Source organism: Neolamprologus multifasciatus, chromosome 13 (genome assembly GCF_963576455.1).
Source record: "Neolamprologus multifasciatus chromosome 13, fNeoMul1.2, whole genome shotgun sequence".
Taxonomy (NCBI): domain Eukaryota; kingdom Metazoa; phylum Chordata; class Actinopteri; order Cichliformes; family Cichlidae; genus Neolamprologus; species Neolamprologus multifasciatus.
The window spans coordinates 20453578-20469790 of record NC_140451.1 but is presented as its reverse complement, the minus strand read 5'-3'; the positions used below and the strand labels follow the sequence as shown (position 1 = coordinate 20469790).

General features: G+C 38.6%; 2 protein-coding genes and 1 long non-coding RNA gene across 3 annotated transcripts; 2 read left to right on the top strand and 1 right to left on the bottom strand.

Annotated features, from left to right (window-relative positions):
• Positions 1-906: 906 nt before the first annotated feature.
• Positions 907-4015, bottom strand: LOC146505490 (otoraplin-like). Its single transcript, XM_085182668.1, has 4 exons — positions 1968-4015; positions 1706-1845; positions 1333-1443; positions 907-1226 (listed from the first exon to the last, which is right to left on the bottom strand). Exons 1-4 carry the CDS (start codon positions 2134-2136, stop codon positions 1203-1205), a joined length of 444 nt encoding a protein of 147 aa, XP_085038794.1. The 5' UTR covers positions 2137-4015; the 3' UTR covers positions 907-1202.
• Positions 4016-4894: 879 nt separating this feature from the next.
• On the top strand, positions 4895-15940 carry gtpbp2a (GTP binding protein 2a). The gene is made up of 12 exons (XM_085182658.1): positions 4895-5316; positions 6296-6322; positions 6657-6841; positions 6953-7061; positions 7152-7349; positions 7579-7753; positions 11779-11998; positions 12132-12267; positions 12513-12571; positions 12670-12841; positions 13020-13184; positions 13977-15940. The coding sequence occupies exons 1-12, from the start codon at positions 5122-5124 to the stop codon at positions 14136-14138; spliced, it is 1803 nt and encodes a 600-aa protein (XP_085038784.1). The 5' UTR covers positions 4895-5121; the 3' UTR covers positions 14139-15940.
• On the top strand, positions 7760-10182 carry LOC146505489 (uncharacterized). Its single transcript, XR_014877576.1, has 2 exons — positions 7760-8141; positions 9183-10182. It is a non-coding gene; the product is annotated as an uncharacterized LOC146505489 (long non-coding RNA).
• Positions 15941-16213: the final 273 nt, after the last annotated feature.

The window sequence follows — 16213 nt, the reverse complement described above, 5'->3', positions numbered from 1 at the left end:
TTTGATAATACACAGTTGGAAACGTCAAAGGAAGATTTGATTGAGATGTTATATTCAGCACTTTATCTGGGTGGGTACTGTGACACAGAAATTAAAAAAAGACTGATGATTCAAAACCAATCAAAAGGAGATTTAAATCATCCTTTGGAAAGAGTCTTAACAGCGACAATATGCCAGGCCATGTTTAATCATGACAGATCTTTAGAAACTGCGTGGGCGTGTGGGAGGGTGGGTGAAGCAGAGAGACAGACTGGAAGACAACGTGCACTCATTTCATACATCGTAACATTTGGGCATTTTAGCACTTTTATTTTGTATAAAAAAAACGTGGCACTATTCTTTCTTTTTTTGGAAAAGCGACAACAGTCATAAAATGTGAAAGGGCAATAAGCAGCCTTTGTGAGCTTTTAAGGAGGTCTGACCTGGGTATTTTTCAAATCACCATGGAACATCTAACAGAGCTTATAGTAAAACAGGTGCATTTTTAGAGAATGCATTCATTTATTTGAAAATTACCACTGTGTTTCTGCTGCTCCATCAAAACATGCTATCATGTTGTCTCAGATGCAGGTAAAATAAGAATACCCTGACAAAAACAAAAAAAAAATAAAATACTTTCAATAGTGCTTTATGTATTTTTGTCACATATATCATCTTTGGATACTTACATTTTTTCTCTATAGGATGAATAAAAATGTAAAATAGAATCTGAATTTAGGCCTTCTGTCCTGAGCTCTTCACACCAGTCATGATACTTTTTTTAAAATTAATTCTATTAGATGATATTTCTTTTGAGAACATAGTGGAGTAAAACATAGTAGAATGAATGAAAAGTCAGGATTTTATAAGATGTCTCTGATAACACTACCAAGAAACCTTGACTCCAATAAAAAAAAGACTTTAAGCTTTAGAAAACGAATTTAATCATTTTCACAGCAGCTATTTCTCAGCATAAGCAGCTCCAAGCCAGTTTCTAGATGTGTAACAAAGACAGTAACAATATAATTGCAATTACTAGTCAAGAAAAATCATAAAAAAGGTGTCTGGAAAACTCATTTCTTTAAGTTTTATATATTTATATAATCAAAATGTTGGAATGATATAGACAAAAAGACTCATTGAGTTAATGTCTGCATACTTTTTCCTTTATAAATGCCAGAGTTACTAACAGAAAGAGTTGACAAGGAAGAAGTTTCAGTCCCTTAATCGCAGTAGAAGTCCATGTCCTGAAAGACAAGCAAAACATCAGGCTCTACTTCCTAACATGGAATGGAAAAAAAAGTATTCATTCGTTTAAAAAAAAAGTTGCATAAAAGAATTAAATGTACTAACAGTTGTTTGGATCTTAACTGTGTTTTCTGTAAACCTCTGTGTCTCCTTCACCACAGTTGCAGGGAAGTATCCAATGATGCCCATCTGGTCCATGTACCGCTCACTGTAAATCTGCCAGCAAAAATAATATAACTCCAGCAAATTAGCATGCACCACACTCTATATGTATTATGCATAACCTTTCTTACAAAACTTGACATAATGAAAAGCCTGCTCGTTTCAGATACAGTGGACTCTGATATGCAACCAAATGTCTTTTCTTGTCAGAAAAGCCAGAAGGTTTGTGTTTGTTTACCACAGCTGTTGCACATCTTCTGTCTTTCACAACTCAAGTGTACAGTGACATTAAACAGTGTACATAATCTGCACATACGCTTCCAGACCAGAAGACTCCAGCGCCCTCTGCTGCAATGAGTTTGGAGTACACATAAACCACCTGACCCTTTCTGAGGTTGAGAAATCGGCAGTCAGGAGATATGAAGTCGTCCGAGACTGTGGCCATGGAGAGAACATCTAATACAGCACAGGAAAAAATTAAAAAGAAGAATGTGAAACATAAGCATCTACTGTTGATTTTGAAACGTGCTGCATCCTGCATGCTCTGCTATGCTTCTGTTTTTAATGCTCAGACTTACATGAGCACTCTGCATCTCCGCAAATCTTCTGGTCTGCTAGTTTATCCATGTGGACAGCCCTCGTGGTCTGGTGGAGCAGTCCCACACACAACAGAATCACCAGTGGATAACCCATCCTCGCCAAAAGACCAAGAACAAGCGACTGTTGTGAGTGTGTGTACGTCCGCATGTGAATGCAGATATTTGATGGAACTTAAGGCTATAAAAATCACAAACACTTCTCTCAGCCAGGACAGAATGGGCTGAGCCCCTTCATCACACATCGACTAACCAATCAGTGTCGAGTTTCAGAAATTCCAAACTCTGTAAGTATTCATTTCCATCAGGGGAGTTGGCTGACTTTTCTCAATTCTCAGCCTCTTTGCAGAAAGAAAGTTTGCTGTAAACTGTAAGTGTTACACTCTATAAAAAAATACATTTGTAAGAAGTAAAGGCCTTTAAAAGCTATTTCTTTACAGTCAACCAGCTTTAAGATTTATCAAATCGATGTAACCATAAACCATCTTCAATAAATATGCAAATAAAGTACTGTTCAAAAGTCTTATGCTACCACTCATCCCTTTAACTTTTGCTTCCAAGAACCCAGACTTTGTTGTCATTTTTTAAGTTGTCTTGAGGAGAAGTTCTTTAGTTTTTTTGTAGGCCTTTCAAAGGTTTTCTTTGAACACTGGCTGCTGACTCATTTTCTGTCCACTTGTTGCACCTGACTACTTTCACCGACCGACCTATGAATCACTGAAGCAAAACATGTTTACTTAACTCATAGAATAAACCAGTGTTGAGTCTACACATAACAGACAACTTCGCAAATAATCTATTTTAAATTGTATCTTTAGTAGCTGCCTTATGCCAAAACACATCAATTGTTCCCATGTCTTTAACTGAATTCCAGAATAATGCACAAGATAACACAGTTTGACAGGTATAAAATAGTATTTTTGCACCAATAAGGCAATTCCAAAGGTGCTATTAGCTAAAATCTTGCTGTATCTCGGCAAAGTGTGCAGTGTGTCCATTAAAACATTTGAAATTGGACAAGTGGGGGACAAAACAAGAAGCAGCCTACAAACCTGTCTATAGCAAATGAAAATCATGCTCTTAATAAACATAAAAAGATCCACCAGAGACTTGACATGGGACCTGAGATGTATATCTGGGCCTTCAGTTGATCCATCTCTTGTTCACTGAAGCTTAATCATCAATTATCTCAGTGGAAGTGTGGCTGCTTAAAAGGGAAGCATGCCTGCATGCTTAAGAAAGGGAAACAGTTAGAAAACGCTGAAGTATGCCATATTACACAAGATCATCATCAATATGTAAAAGGGAGGTCAGGTTAGACATACAACAGTGAGTGCCTACAGCCCTCTGTGAAACACAGCAGCAGTTGTGTTAGTGTCTTCTTAAAATTGTTGCAAGTATGATTGTTGAAAAGTACCATCAGATCTGCCATGCAATGCCATTTCTGTAGTGTGGGATTTGTAATCGCTTAATTTTGGCAACGATCCAAAACACACTGAAAATGCCTGGATACAAACACACACACACTATCAGTCATGGATTGACCTAGACTACTGAAGCAGTGTGGGATCATTTTGATAGCGAAGAGAATGAAAGGCAGCCATCAACCAAAAGAAGAGCTTATAATGTCCTGGGAAACTATTCCTGAAGACTACTTAAAGAAACTGCAAGAAACCTTCCTAAGACAGAGCTCATCATCATGCTGAAGAATAAAGCGGCCATACAAATATTGACTTTCAAGCTCGTTAGACTTATAAAGTTTGTTTTTTACCTTGCAAACTCTGTTTGCATTTATGTTTGCACACATTTCAATAAAAGCCTGCAACTAGTTCCCACTTTAATAGCAAAATATTAAGAAACAAAGGGTGACAAGACTTTTGCACAGCATTGTGATTCATATCAAGTTTGTAAAATGTTTAGCTTACACATCACTTCCTTTGGGTGTCGCTAAAGCGGCTGCAAAAAATATAGGTCAAACAAAATTACTAAATATTGTGTAAAATTGGGTACCCGATTTTACACAATATTTAGTAATTTTACAGTTCATGGAAAGACGTCTTTCCATGGAAAGACGTCTTTCCATGAACTGTCTGTGAAACAGCTTACAACCAGACTTGAATTGAAAAACCTGGCGTATATGACGTGACGTGTAAAGAAATAAATCCCTTAATCTTAGCAGTACAAGATGACAAAATCACCAATTTAATATGTAAATACCTAAAGTGATTACAACGTTGAAGGTAAATGTGCTTGACGGTCTTGAGGTTCTGGTTGAAATATAGTTCGATTGCAAATATAACAACGCCCAAACAAGTTTAATTTTTCAAATAGTAATCTATTTGAAAAGTTCAATGTTGTCCTTTCACCCACTGTGTTCTCGGGATCCCGAAGATTTTATATATAAGAGCTGTATTTTCAACACATCTTGTCTAACTTATGGTCAAGAAATCACACCATTTTAGAATTCTCTCAGTTTCTTTTCGCTGCTTGCTGGGTATCAATTCAACAAACCACTTTCAGTTTACCTGACTAGATGATAATTGTTATTAATTATAACGTCTTTCTTAGCAGCTGAAATAATGAAGTTGAATCTTCCCAGAAATGCCATACAGATACAAAACCTGAGGTAATAAAGCCTCAAGGGCGTTGGCATGTAGGTCACATTCCTTATAATTAAACTGGTGACATATTTTAGATGTCATCAACTTTGTAAACAAGCTGGACATTACGTACTTATTTCCTTCATCTGATGCAAACCACTGAAAACCGAGTATGTTTACATCTAGATGTAGGCGGGTGGGGTTTAAACTTACATGTAATATGAGTAAATAGGAAAACAAAATGAACCTCTCCCTCGCGCTACGCAGTTATTTAAAACAAACGCACCATTGGCATTTGGCTGTGACGTAAGCATACTGTAAACTCAAAGCCGTAGTCTCGGCCGGTGCTGTTATTGTTCAGTTCGCGGAGTTTGGGGGGAGGGTAGTGCTTTATGTTTTATTTTGGGGGCTGCACACTGCCGTTATCGGGGTAATTACAAGCACCCCAATGCCTGGCCCGAGGTATATATTATTTATATAGCATCAGAATCGGTCTAAGTAGTTGTAAGCTAACAAGTTAGGTCCCAAAGTAGCCGATGGATGCGCGGGTATCGGAGTTATTTGGCTCAGGAAACGGACACAGCTCTGGATCTGGTGGTGTGTCCAGCGGCAAGCCTGGGAATGGCTATGGGGTAGCCCCCAAAAAATCCTCTGCAAAGAACAAGAAAGCAAAAGCTCGATTATCCCGCAACTTCAAACCAAGCAATAACACCCCGTATCTACCTCCAGAGGTAAGGCTAAAAATACGCGCACAATTAGCTATTTCGAGCTAATATTTCCCGGGAACTGGAAAGCCTGTCACTAAGAGTAAGCAGATTGATTTTTGTATGTTGTAACGATACTCGTAGGTTTGTCATTGTATTTCCTGTTTTGAGGGTTAGCTTCCCCACTATTGACTTGTCTTTGAACCTGCAGTGACACGTAGCTAGTCGGTACAAAGAAAATGAATGGTACCATTTCAAGCGTAGAGGTTTTGCGTTTGCTGTTGGCTTACGACTTTCTGTTTACAGTAGTTTTGCAGAAATATGCCTAACGTGTGTTAATTGAAAGTTGCTTGATTAAAAAATGCAAGTATTTTGCTAGCTAGCAAAAGAAGATCAGCTGTGTTTGTAAATAGGGGGCGGGTGCATAGCTCAGCCGGCCGACCTCTAGATAGTGATACTGTGAGTGTCTGACATTAACTCAGCCAAGGACTGTGTTACTACACAAAACTTTTTTTTTTTTACATGTATTTATTTATTTATTTTACAGTGACCTCCGTGTGTTGTCATTACCCACCAGCTGTGTTTTTTAAACGTGACACTTAATCCTAAACTGTTCTTTAACCTTTAATGATCATAAGCTGTCCAGTATAAAATTGCTGTCAGCTGATCACTGAATATAACTAGGTCCCCTGTCATAAGTGATTACATGACAGATATTTGACCTTATTTTCTCGACTTGGTTTACCTTAAATGTATTGATTTTGACTTTTAAGCATGTGTATGTAATGTGTAATAATATATTAAGTCGCTGTGTAAGGCTAAGCAAGCGGTTAGCCTGTTTGTATAGCTCTCAGTGACTGCCTATTCATAGAGAACACTGACTGCACATTCAGTCAAACTGCTTTTCTTTTTCTCTTTAAACAAATCAATAGTCTGTTGTCTTCCCTACAGTTTTACAGCTGTTGTTTCTTTTCTGTCTCTCTTTGTTTTACTCCCTGTCTCTTAGGCCGAAGAGGGAAATATAGAGTACAAGGTAAGCAAATTAGCTGTGATGCAAAGGCTTTGTTTTGTTCAGAGAGCTAAAATGCTTTACATAACACCATAAAACTGATTTATATATGGATCAATTCTTGTGATGTGGATGTTATTGGTAATTTATCAGTATGCAGTATGTGTGAATATATAGGTGCAGTCTTTCCATTGAAATATAACACCACTGTGGATTAACTAGAGCATTTGTAGTATCTGGACAGCTGCTTCTTGTCAATATAGAGCTTTTTTATTGCCTTGTTCCTACAGTAATAATTTGTTTATGTCCAAAATAGGTTTGTGTTGAGTACTAATTAGTAATTTCTTTTCTTGAATAGCTCAAGCTAGTGAACCCCACACAATACCGCTTTGAGCACCTAGCAACACAAATGAAATGGCGACTGCAGGAGGGCCGAGGCGAAGCCGTCTATCAAATAGGTGTCGAGGACAATGGCATGCTGGTAGGACTATCAGAGGAGGAAATGAGGGCTTCACTAAAAACGCTCCATCGGCTTGCAGAGAAGTAAGTCCAGTATTTTTATTCCTTTTACTGACTGATAGTTATTCTGCTGTTGTAGTTTACCTCATCTACCAAAACACAAAGAACTGTACTTACGTTTGTTTTTCGTGACAGAGTTGGAGCGGACATCACAATTTTAAGAGAGCGAGAGGTGGACTATGACTCTGATGTGCCTCGTAAGATTGCTGAAGTTCTCATTCGCAAAGTGCCAGATGACCAGCAGGTTAGTGTGGCCACCTGCACATGGATATCTCTGGATGTTTAAATTCTTAGGCATTTTTAAGTCATTTTGGTGTTGTGTTTTTCTCCTTAGTTCTTAGACCTACGAGTAGCCGTACTGGGCAATGTGGACTCTGGCAAGTCCACTCTTTTGGGTGTTTTGACACAAGGTGAGCTGGACAATGGACGGGGAAGAGCGAGGCTCAACCTTTTCAGACATCTACATGAGATTCAGACTGGACGTACTTCGAGCATTAGCTTTGAGATTCTTGGCTTTAACAGCAAAGGAGAGGTGAGAAAATGTCCTCTATCAAATAATATATATATATTACACCTTATTTATGTACTCTTACACCAGTTGTGATAAGTAGCAAAAAGTAAATACATCCATTATATTATAATTTTTACAATTTTGGATGTTTTACTACAGATTCCTATTCTGATATTAAACTACTCCATCTGCATGAAATGTTAGTAACTGATAGCTAATTTTGTTTTGTTTGTTTGTTTTCTTTTTTTAGGTTGTGAATTACAGTGAGTCTCGGACAGCAGAGGAGATTTGTGAGAGTGCCTCTAAAATGATCACATTCATTGATCTGGCGGGTCACCACAAGTACCTGAAAACCACCATCTTTGGCCTCACCAGTTACTGTCCAGATTTTGCAATGCTTGTGGTCAGTGCGAATACTGGAATTGGTGAGTATTAAGTGAACGATTTAATTTTCTCCAAGTTCTATTCAAATGTAACTGTTGTTGTGCAAGATAGTAATGCAGTTTGCTGTTCTGGTTGAGAGATAGCCCATGTTTGTGTACACCATACAACCACACTGTAGTGCACAGTTATGGCTTGGCACTTTGCTGACATGTGATAGCTGAGGTTATGTAATAAACCAACCCTCATCTTTGCTTGGCAGTGTAAGTCCCAAAATATCTCAGATATCATAATTTCAGGGCAGAGTGCTTTGACCCACTGGGGATAGTACTGCACTCTTGCAAAGCTAGTGTGTATGTCAGCATTGCACTTGACAGTCGCAAGAGGTTTTCTCAAATCTTGCAAGCATTTGGCCTTTTCAGTGGGGTTAAGGCTTAGAGCTGGGCGATATATCGAGTTTTTAAAAAACATCGATATATTTTTATACGAGATATAAGATGTGACAATATCCTTTATATCGATATAGTCTATGTTACGTTATAACTATACTTGTGGAGCCGCAAGTTTGCCTCTTTCGTCCACTTTTGTCTTTACGCAACGTTACTCGGCCTCCCCCCTCCTTCCCCATCACTTAACCTGCAGGAAGCGACAAGATGGACACGGCAAATCTCCGTTAACGAGTTACTGCACATCGCCCCGTGCGTGGGGCTGGACGCCGTCAACGTGTTGACGTTGCCACGTTGACGCGCTAACCAAGCTAACGAGCTAACCACGCTAACGCGCTAACCACGCTAACGCCATGCAGCCCAGAGGCGCTGCACAGCCTAAAATCCTTTCATTTTCTCAAAAGTTGACAGCGCGCCTTATGTATGAATTCTGGTTGTGCTTGATGACCGCGAACCGATTTTATGTGGTACACGGCGCTCAGCAATCTGTCAAAAAATGTTTTAGTACGACTTTGCTAAGCTACGGAGCTGCACCACTTGATGGATTGTCGGAGCATTACGGCTACCGAGGAGCCTCGCGGAGTGATACGTACTGTGCTTCAACGTAATATTACCGTATTGTGTGTGTATAAGGACCATAAATGGCACCTGTTAAGAGACGTGGTTACGAAGAGGATTTCAAACTCAATGCTGTCAGTCACACAGTAGAAGTTGGGAACAGGGCAGCTGTGAAATCTGTCTAGCTTTTTGTTACGCACAAAAACAACATTGTTTTCTTTTATTTATGGAGCGTTATTATTTAATAAATGCTCATAATTTATTTTTGAGTAAATTTTATGTACATCTATGCTCTATGTTAATAAAAGTGCCTGTGTGACATCTGGGACACAGCTTTGACTAAGAACTCTCTTTTTGTTCTTACTTTATGGCTTTAAAAAAAATATATCGAGATATATATCTTATATCGCCGTCCAGGTAAAAAATATCGAGATATGAATTTTGGGTCATATCGCCCAGCCCTATTAAGGCTTGACATGTGTTTTTACCACATAACCAAAGATAAGAAGAGAATTCAAATAGGCTGATCAGGTGCTACACTCTTCCAGAGGCAAAAGAAACATGCTGATTTGCATATTGTTGTGATGCAAATTGGATCTTCACAGTCCAGCTTTACCCAAGTTCTTCCTGTATTTTTATTCTTCTGTAAAAAATGAAATCACTAAACCTTACTTCAGCATTATGTTTCACATCTTGTTCTATTTATAGGTAATGTGTTATTGTATAATGTGCTCAACCCCAACATTTTCATGATAGCATTAGCTGACATTGAGTGCAGGAAGCTTGTATCCAGGAAGGACTTACTTGGAAACCTGAGCCGCTGAGAGTGGTTGGTCAGCCTAAACAGCTTTCTGTTTTACATTTGAAAACATACGGTTTGATTATGTTTGCTGTTAGAGCTGAAAATATAAATATAAATAAGTGTTGCACTACAAAGCCGTTTGGGATTTACACCAACAATACCAGGTGGCACACCCTTAGACCATTCAGCCATTGTGACACACAGCATTTCAGTGTGTATCAGCCCCTCCAGATGACAGTGGAAACTGCAAGTAAACACAGATAAGAACCCTTTGCTCAAGGCAAGAGACCATCTGGAAACAGTCCTCTATGCAATACACCAAAGTAATATATTGTTATTAAGAAAGCTGTAGTTTTGTTTTCCTTTCGCAAGTGGCACTGAAGCCTGTATAGGAAACCTGAGCCTTTGAGATGTTAGTCATTAAATGCTGTAGCTCACATCCGGTTGGAGTTATTGGATGAGCTACATGCATCTGCTGTTAATACATGGCTGTACTTTTGGCTTCTCCCTTACTCACAAGGGGTTGTTTCGCGTGTTTCATTTGGTAGATTTTATCCCAGATTTCCTGACACAGCCCCAAAGGGCTTTGTGTCACTTCCTGGGAGCGAACAAGGGATCTTTCACTTTTAGGCCGATATGAAAACCATGACATTACAGAGCCAATAAATATATATATATATATATATATATATATATATATATTTTTTTTTTTTGAGCTGCTCTTATTATTCACAAGGGGTTGCCACAGCAATTAGCTCTGCCTGTTTGATTTGGCAGTGTTTTATGTTGGATGCCTTTCCTGACACACCCCTGATGGGATTTGTGTTTTCTTCCAGGGTTGAACTGCTATTTAAGCTTATTTTGATTATATGAGTTGACTGATTCCATGCCAAAATAAGTCTGTGTTATTTTCCGAGGCTGTTTATTTCTAAACAGTATTAAATTGAAATACTGCAATTTCATAACCAGTTAGTTTTAGTGCTAACGCAAAAACATAACTGATGATTAAATATTAAAAAATACTAAAGGGTTTATTGGGCACAGTCAGAGTATAATTAAATGCTTCAGAAAGTCCTATCTGTACTCCTTGTTTATTTACACTGTTCTGCAATGGTTTGTCTATCTTTGAGTAAATAACTAATAACACTGTCAGCATCAAACGAATAACTGCACTCAGTAAAAATAAAGGTAATTTAAATAATTTGTAAAAACAGGATAATACATTTATTCCTGATTTTTAGCAAAATAATTAAAAACACATTAAAGTACAATGCATTTTTTTCATAAAAAGGGCATGGATAAATTAAGTTTGTAAATGTATATTTGTTTATACTTAAATAACCCTTATTAATGCAGCGTAGGCGTTACTGTGTTTATGTGGGTGTCTGTTCTAAAATAGGACGTGCAGGGAGAATGGGGTCAAGAATGTAGATAGGAAGGGACATGCCGTCTGCAACCCAAGAACTACAGCTTTAATTATGAAACAGCGTAATGGATCAGTGTAATGCATAGGGCTTCTCTTGGGTTGTAACTTTTAAGCTAAGAAGCCAAAGAGCGAGTAATCTTTTTGCGTCATTTAGTTATGCTTTACTTTTTACTGCACTCTGACACATTCACCTCATCTCAATTATTTTTCAAAACTCAGTTTGTTTGTGTTTTTCTAAAATGTGAATCTTCTTGAGACCAAAATTAAGAGAACATGAGAAGTCACTTTGTTTAGAAGAGCTACTATTTGGCACTCGTGGAAACATCAGAGACATAGTTACAGTATATTTTTGAATACTTTGAATCAGTCCTATCCTCAAACTGTTTCTCTAATGACATAAAAGTCTTTTATTGTGGTATGTGCTGTATAACCCTTCGTATATATAGTCTTTGATTCGCATTAAGTCTGGGTTTGTAGATAAGCACTCTTATGCTAAGCAATAGGTGTTTGAGACTCAGAGGGCAGCTGTTGTGTTTGTACAAAGAATAAATCCCCTGTTTGAATTGGCGTATTTTTTTAAATTTCTTGCAAAGTCTTATTTGGATTACCGTGTCAACAGTTGGAGGTTTATAGTTTGGATTTAGCTTAGGCAATAGTATTTACGTGTGTTTAGGAAGACTTCATCCCTTCTGAAAACATGACATTAAATAAACATTGCCTTTGTCTGCTTGCTTGTGAAAGCTATTTTTGGTGACCAAGTAGTAGGCAAGATATAAGCAATGCAAAATCCCAGGTAAATCCTCTTTCTTTCTTCTCCTCCTTCTCATTCTTTTCCAGCTGGTACCACACGGGAGCATCTTGGCCTTGCCATGGCACTGAAGGTTCCCATCTTCATTGTTATCAGTAAAGTGGACCTCTGCACACGGGCCACTGTTGAGCGCACAGTGCGGCAGTTGGAGCGTGTCTTGAAGCAACCAGGCTGCAACAAGGTGCCCATGGTTGTAAGCAGTACAGATGATGCTGTCACAGCAGCACAGCAGTTTGCACAGTCACCAAGGTATGAAACACACAAGTGTAGTTTTCCATTTAATAACATGCATTTAAGTTTGCACTCCTTCTATAATAAATACTGTAAACAAAAACTGGAAAGTAATAATTTTTATTTTGTCCTGAAACTCACTCTCTCTCAGCATCACACCAATCTTCACCTTGTCCAGTGTTTCTGGAGAGAGTCTAGATTTGCTTAAAGTTTTCTTCAACATCATCCCTCCTCTGAGCAACAGCAAGGAGCAGGAGGAACTAATGCAGCAGCTAACAGAGTTTCAGGTCAGTCTGAAATAATTCAATTCAGTTCAATTCAATTCAATTTTATTTATAGAGCGTTAGTTTCCAGCAACTGTCGCCTCAAGGCGCTTTATATTGTAAGTTACAGACTCCACAACATTAAAATGAAATAAAGTTTGTCTGTCCGTGCAAAATGATCTTCTGGCTGTGAGCTACTGTCTTCCAAATGCACAGTGTAAATACACAGATTATTTTGATCTGAATGACAGCCATGTGCATCATTGCAGGTGGATGAGATCTACACAGTTCCAGAGGTGGGGACAGTGGTTGGAGGTACTCTATACAGGTCAGTATGTTGAAATTATTGTTTCATTACAGGGTAAGTGGGTTCTTTGTTTTTAACCCAGAAATCCCTCTGACTCGCTATTCTTTCTGGTCTTACAGTGGTATTTGCCGTGAAGGGGATCATCTTGTAGTAGGGCCCACAGACTCGGGTCAGTTCCACCAGTTGACCGTAGGCAGCATCCAAAGGAACCGCTCGGCATGCAGGGTACTCAGGGCGGGCCAGGCTGCTACACTTGCTCTGGGCAACTTTGACCGCTCATTATTGCGCAAGGTCAGACTCAGAGCTTGTGTCTAAATTAGTGTTTTATTAGTTAATCACATTAAAAGTATAATATATCTATCTATAGGTTAATGTAAATTTCAGTAAAAGAAACTTGGAATTTGAAATCAATGTTTTCATACAAATCTAAACTATGTATGTACACCATCCATATGTTTTCCACTTACAGGGCATGGTGATGGTGAGTCCAGAGATGGATCCTACCATCTGCTGGATGTTTGAGGCTGAGATTGTCCTGCTTTTCCATGCCAAGACCTTCCACAAGGGCTTCCAGGTTACTGTGCACATTGGCAATGTGAGACAAACCGCAACAGTGGAAGCAGTGTATGGCAAGGTTGGTCCATCTGCTGAGCTAAAATGCTCTCATTAACACAGAGAAAGTGAAAAAATGGTGTTTTCAAGGCAGGAGACACACTCATCAATAAATCCATGTTTGTCACAGGCTACGTGGTTTATTAACAGTGTGTAATGGCTGGTGACCAATGGAGTTAAATCCTCAGATGGGTGTTCAGATTTGTCGTGTAGAACATAATCCATTTCTTTCATGGTGAGCACAGTTGCTCCTCTCTTTTACAACAGAAGTACTTCCTTCTGCTAGCTACAAGCAATCTATTGCCAGCTACAAGAGTACTTAAAGATGTGAAAGGCTCTGGGTAGGTGTATCTTGGTTTTCTCACATTATCAGTTTTTCAAACCAGGAATCCAAAAAACTATTCTGTTTAGCGTCTGCTCTGAAATGATACAGCAGTGATTCAAAACAAGAGAAACCAAGAATTTTGATACAATCCAGAATTATAACAAAACCTTTCTGGGATTTTTTAAGGACTCTATTGGCACTACAGAGCTATTTTATTTGTTTGTTGAGTGTGTGCCCTTTAATCTTAATCTTGGTGTCACTATTCCACTGATTTATTTTAAAATTAAATCTGCAAGTTTAAAAGTGCAATTATATATACACAGAAACACTCATCTTTTGTTTATTTAAAAGAACAACCCACAGGTTAATTTCTAATGTTGTGCCACTAAAGCCTCTTTTCTGCTGCTGTATTTGGCCCAGATCACCTATCTCATTAATAATCCTGCCTTTGTTTGATTCCTGTTCTCGTGCTACACCACTGTACGACAGGAGGAGCTGAGGACGGGAGAGAAAGCGGTGGTTCTCTTCAAGTTCATCAAGCATCCAGAATATCTGAAGGTGGGAGCAAAGATTCTCTTCAGAGAGGGGGTAACCAAAGGTATCGGGCACGTCACCAAGCTGCTTCCCATCGTCGAGTACCAGCCATCTTAAAGACGAGATGAGGATGAGGCCTAACATTCTTCAGGCAACCACAGAACCAAACACCGTCCCACCTCAAAACAGAGTGCTTTAAAAACCACCTCCTGCTTTCTCCAAAGGCCACGCTGCCAAGTTCCCTTCACAGTAAAAGCCTTTTTGCACGATTCTGTTGTCTCACCATGTTCCAAAGCCTTGTCACCTTCTTAAATTTTGTTCCTTAGAGCCTTTTCAGTACCTGCTGATATTTTCCATCTGCTTTGTGGCTTAAAAAGTGTTGCTTTTCTTGGCACTGATGAGAAACCTTTCATCCATATCTACAACACATTGACCAAGCATCATCTACCAAAGTTCGCTTTGGAAACTTTGAAAACTGCATTCTGGCCTTTACAACGAGGTGCTGCTCACACAGTTTACACCTAAATGCACTGTTAATACATACTTCAACAATATGCTCACATGCATATTTGCACTGAGGTATAAACGCCAGCGATGAAACACCCGTGCCAGGTAACTGTTTTTATAAACTCAACAGTTGCAGGTATGGAATAATTTAACACCAGTGTAACACAAGGCCCAAGTGTCACCGCCTCACAGCGCAGTGTCTGTGCAAAGTGCCTGACTGACAATTACAAACTTTTATATGCTCTTAAATCATGTCCTTGTCATAGTAACTGCTGTGTGAGCAGGTCAGAAGCTTCATTATCTTGCTTTGAGCTTTGTTGTTTCATCACTTTTATGAAGGTAATGGAGAGCATTGTGTGGTATGAAAAGCTAGAACATGGCCCAGTTTGTATGTCAGTCTGCCAGGATAACTCACATTGGCAATTACTTTATAACTGTCACATTTGTCAGTGAGAATTTCTTTTTCTTTAATTCACAAGTACTGCCTCACAATAGGGCGGTAAGATGATAATGATCTTGCTGCCTGTCTTTCAAGTGCTTTAGTTACTCAGGTCAGTGTAGATATTGTATTAGACAGCATTCCACTTTCACAGAACGACTCCAGTGGGACGTTGTTGCTAATTTGGGTCGAAAGGAGAACTGATGAAAAACAGATACTCCAGATTCTCCCAAAGCGATGTGTATGATTACATTACATTAGTATGTGGAACTGCCTACTGATGCAGCTTTATTTAAGAGCAATTATGTTAAAGGTACTTGATGTACTCTTCACTTAAGTTACTGATGTCACAAACTCGAAGGGGTTTAGCATAGTGCCTAATGGAACTCCTATTCAAGAAGCCTTCCATTACAGCCCATTGTTTTATAACTTAGTAAAAAAAATCAAGTTGGTGCTATTATTGGAAAACTTTTGATATTTAGAGGAAAAAAATGTAATAAGTGAACGTTAATTACTGCTCTGTTCACGCCTGCTGTTGGCTTCACCATCTGTCTTTCTATTGCATGTTGACGTGACTTATACACGCATTCAAAGTTTGTATTGTTTTTTTTTGCACCGACATCATTGATGCACAGTGTGTGTGCGTGCAGGCAAAGACAGGTAAGCTAAGAATGCATTTCAACCAAAATATTTTATAGCATTTATAAAGAGTTCAGGTGTTAAAATTTGTTTTACCGCATCTCAGAAGATTTTTATAGATTTGTAGTAGTTCTGGATTTTACAATTCATTCAAAGATTTTTCAGTCTTCTTCTTAACACCAGCTTATTTTCACTCTTTTGAAATCCTTTGAAGTCAGTTTTCCTTTTAATTCAACGTGTATTTTGATCATTTTCTGGGTGAAATGCAATATTTATGTACAGATCCAATTCGTGTATTATGATGTACATGAATAAAAGTTTTATTGTCACTTTAGCAGCTGTTTAACAGTGTTTTTTCTAAATAAAATGTGACATTGCAGTGTTTTATACAATATATCCTATGTGAATAGATCATGACTTCCTTCACAATAGTTTTTTTTCCTGGTTTGGCTCCTCCTATCCTGCTCTCCAGCTGATGCAAGAAAGTGCAAGCATAATTTAGCCATTCAGGTCTGTCAATGGCTCTACAGGACAATAGGTTCACCACTGCAGAAAACATGAAGAGGATGACTCATCTATTTATGCTGCAATTGCACTCTTTGGAGTG